The sequence below is a fragment of the Vicia villosa genome, linkage group LG1 (assembly GCF_029867415.1).
Source record: "Vicia villosa cultivar HV-30 ecotype Madison, WI linkage group LG1, Vvil1.0, whole genome shotgun sequence".
NCBI lineage: Eukaryota > Viridiplantae > Streptophyta > Magnoliopsida > Fabales > Fabaceae > Vicia > Vicia villosa.
In genome coordinates, this window is record NC_081180.1 from 239,317,966 (window position 1) to 239,321,232 (window position 3,267).

Genomic DNA, 3,267 nt, shown 5'->3' on the forward strand with positions numbered 1-3,267 from the left:
CGTACGCTCTTCTTACCCAACACAAATCGTCTGGTACTTTGTCCGCTCTCCCTTTCCTGGTGAAGGAGAGAGAGTTTTACAAGCTGATGTAGCTAAGAAAGTATCGTTGAAAGCAGGAATGGTTTAGTCTCACATCGATTATAAATGGAAGAAATTTTAGATTTATAAGAGTTTAAAGTTTTGGGTAGATATATGATGGCCATGTCTATTGGATCTTGAACGTTTATTTCATCGACACTTCCGCTTCGCTCTCCAAACTTTCCGACAAATGATATCAAGGCCTGATTAGGCTCAGTGAAAGAGCGGAAATATATCATATTGTAGATCAAAATTAGTGATGTGGGTAACTCACACTCATTGAATAGATTATCGGCATGTGATGTCGAAATATCTTAGACTTGAATATTTATTTCATTGACACATCCGACGCTATTCAGGCTCACTAAATAGTAAGATTAGACAATTTCATTATGTTTGCATACGCCCATAAATTTAATTTAACATTTCTTGCTTTATACAATGTACATTGCCAACTTGCTACTTGAATACTAAAATATGCTTATGGAAGGCACGTGGTAATGTCGAATTTAGTTGGACCCACTTCCCTAATCTCAGGTTCAAAACCTCATTTTATTGGTAAATCACACTAATTAATTAAAAGGTTGCTATCCTTTAATCTCAAAATCAAACAAAATCTTTCATAATTTACACAAATCAAGTAAAATCAAAACCATCAATCACAAAAACTATTCAAGCATAATCTAAGAGACACCATTTTTAGTATTAAACTAAAGCATTTACTACAAAATTATGATTATTATTATTATCACAACACATAAACTAGAAACTAATTTTGTTACAAACCTATGATTCTAAAACAAAAACCTCAAAATTAGTACATAGAAGAACAAAATATTTATTTTTTTCTAGTTAATATGTAGTTGCACTATTTGAAGAACAAGAAGAAACTGGTGGAGGAGGTGTAGATTTCCATGGAACAACTTGATTTTCTTCATCATCATCATCTTCATCGGTATCTTCATCGTCGTCATCGTCATCGTCGTCGTCGTCTCGATGATCATTGTTATTGTTGGTAAGAGAAACACAATAGTCACAAAGAGACATGGTTGGAACAAACTTGGGTCCAGTTCCATGCCAAGCAGTTAAAGATTGACAAATATGACAAAGAAGAAACCTTTGATGTTTTGTGACTATGAAATTTGCAGTGTGAACCCTAGTATCACATTCCCAACAAAGACTTGCTTGATCTGATTCACAGAACAACTTTGCTGGACTTTTGCAGAGTTCACATTTTTTCTTCATCATTTAATAAACCTTATAAAGAAGGTTGTGTTTTTCTTGTTTGAGACAAGGTATCTCAATTGTTATATATAGATAAATTTTGAGGCCAAAATGAAAAGAAACAAAAAGACATTAATTCATCTGTAATGTTGTGGGCAACTTGGTACTATTGAAACCATTCCACCTGTTGTTTTTATGTTTTCATCCATTGGATTTTGTTTTCTCTTTCCTATGTGGAGAAAGTTGACCAAGAAAGAGAGAGAAGAAAAAAAACTTGTTTATGACTTGGAGTCAAACAAGTTGGTTCTATGTTTCTTTCAACATAATGATGATCCCCATTTTCCATAATTCTTGGTAAAATCAAATTATCTTATATAGTGAAGAAATTAATTATTGAAATATATTTAATGTTAGTGCAACATTTTGTTTCTTACCATGCAAGCAAAATTAATACATATCTATGGATAAATAATGGTGTTCAAAGTGAATTGATTTTAGGGTTAAATATGTTTGTAGTTCTCTAAATATCTTATATTTCATTTTTAGTTTTTTAAAATATTTTCTTTAAAGAATGATGTTTCTAAAATTTTCATCCACACTTTTGGTCTCTCATTTAACTTAGTATCAAAATTAGCCACAATTTTAGCGACTGTTTTCTAATTAGCCACGGTTTTAGCGACTGTTTTAGCAAGAGGGACAAAAAATGATGATGAAAATTTTTAAAAGGACTATTCTTTGAAAGAAATATTTTGAAGGACTAAAAATGAAATCAAATATTTACGAGGACCAGAAACATATTTAACCTTTGATTATATGGAGTTAAAATTGAAAGATTACGATGATTTTATATAGTTTGTTGGTCAAATAACCAATCCAACCAACTAACTTAGTCAGTTAGTTGTTAAACCTCTAATTATAATCACTTAACAACCTAGGACACATGTTTATGGATTAACATATAACACACCACTATTAATTAATTTATATACCTAAATATAGATCAATCATAATTGTTCTCTTTAAGAATAAAATCTATTTATCTTTAATGTTTATATAAATTCATCAACTAACTGCAACTATGTTGGACAACATAAAACTTAAAGAACTCGATTCACGACTTGCTCTCTTATAAAGTTAAAAGACACACGATGATCTTTAGCTAAGTGATAAGCTTCACAATGAAATTGTGATGAATTTATTTCTCTGGAAAAATTAGGAAACAAATACTTAAGATAAGGAAAACTAGGATGACCTAATATTTTATGCCATAACATAACTTGATTTGAAACAGGAGGCAAACTTGCACTGTTTAAACCCAAAACTATTGTATTACCAAGGAGAGTTTTATCAAAGTAGTATAGTTCATTCATTTCTCTAGCAGTTCCAATCATTTTCCCCAAGTTCTGGTCCTGAAAAACACAAGTTGGAGAATGAAAAATTATAGAACAATTAGTATCCTTAGATAACTTATGAACAGATAGAAGATTGCAAGAAAATTTAGGAACATGTAAAACAGATTGCAAAGTAATTTGCTCTAAAATTTTTATGCTACCTTTGCCTCCAATACTAGAATAACTACCATCAGTTATCCTTACTTATTCATACCCTGAACTATCGAAATAGGAAATGAATAAATGAGATCAATTGGTCATATGTTCAGATGCCCCTGAATTTATTATCCAAGGGTTGGAGTGGTTTTGGGCAGAAAGTGCCCAAGAATTCTTACTTATTTGTGCTACAGTTCCAACAGGAACATTAGGTGATGAATTAAGCTTTAGAAGTTTAAAAAGGTTATTCATCTTCTTCTTAGTAAATGGAGATGAGTCAGCCTCATTGGTTGTAGACGTAGGCGGTCACCAAACCTACCAGTCTTTCTATTGTTTGTCCTATCATGTAGTTTGAAATAATTTTGCCGAGTGTGACAATTTTGACCATAATAGTCGCAAACTAAATGTTCTTGTCACC

At 31.5% G+C, this 3,267-nt stretch overlaps 1 protein-coding gene across 1 annotated transcript; it reads right to left on the bottom strand.

The window, feature by feature from the left end:
• Positions 1 to 505: 505 nt before the first annotated feature.
• On the bottom strand, positions 506 to 1,381 carry LOC131624243 (B-box domain protein 30-like). The gene has a single exon (XM_058895198.1). The coding sequence runs from the start codon at positions 1,324 to 1,326 to the stop codon at positions 931 to 933; it is 396 nt and encodes a 131-aa protein (XP_058751181.1). The 5' UTR covers positions 1,327 to 1,381; the 3' UTR covers positions 506 to 930.
• Between the last annotated feature and the right edge of the window lie 1,886 nt (positions 1,382 to 3,267).

Excerpts from the sequence above, each read along its gene's own strand:
- LOC131624243 (XM_058895198.1), bottom strand. The coding sequence starts at position 1,326 with ATGATGAAGAAAAAATGTGAACTCTGCAAAAGTCCAGCAAAGTTGTTC.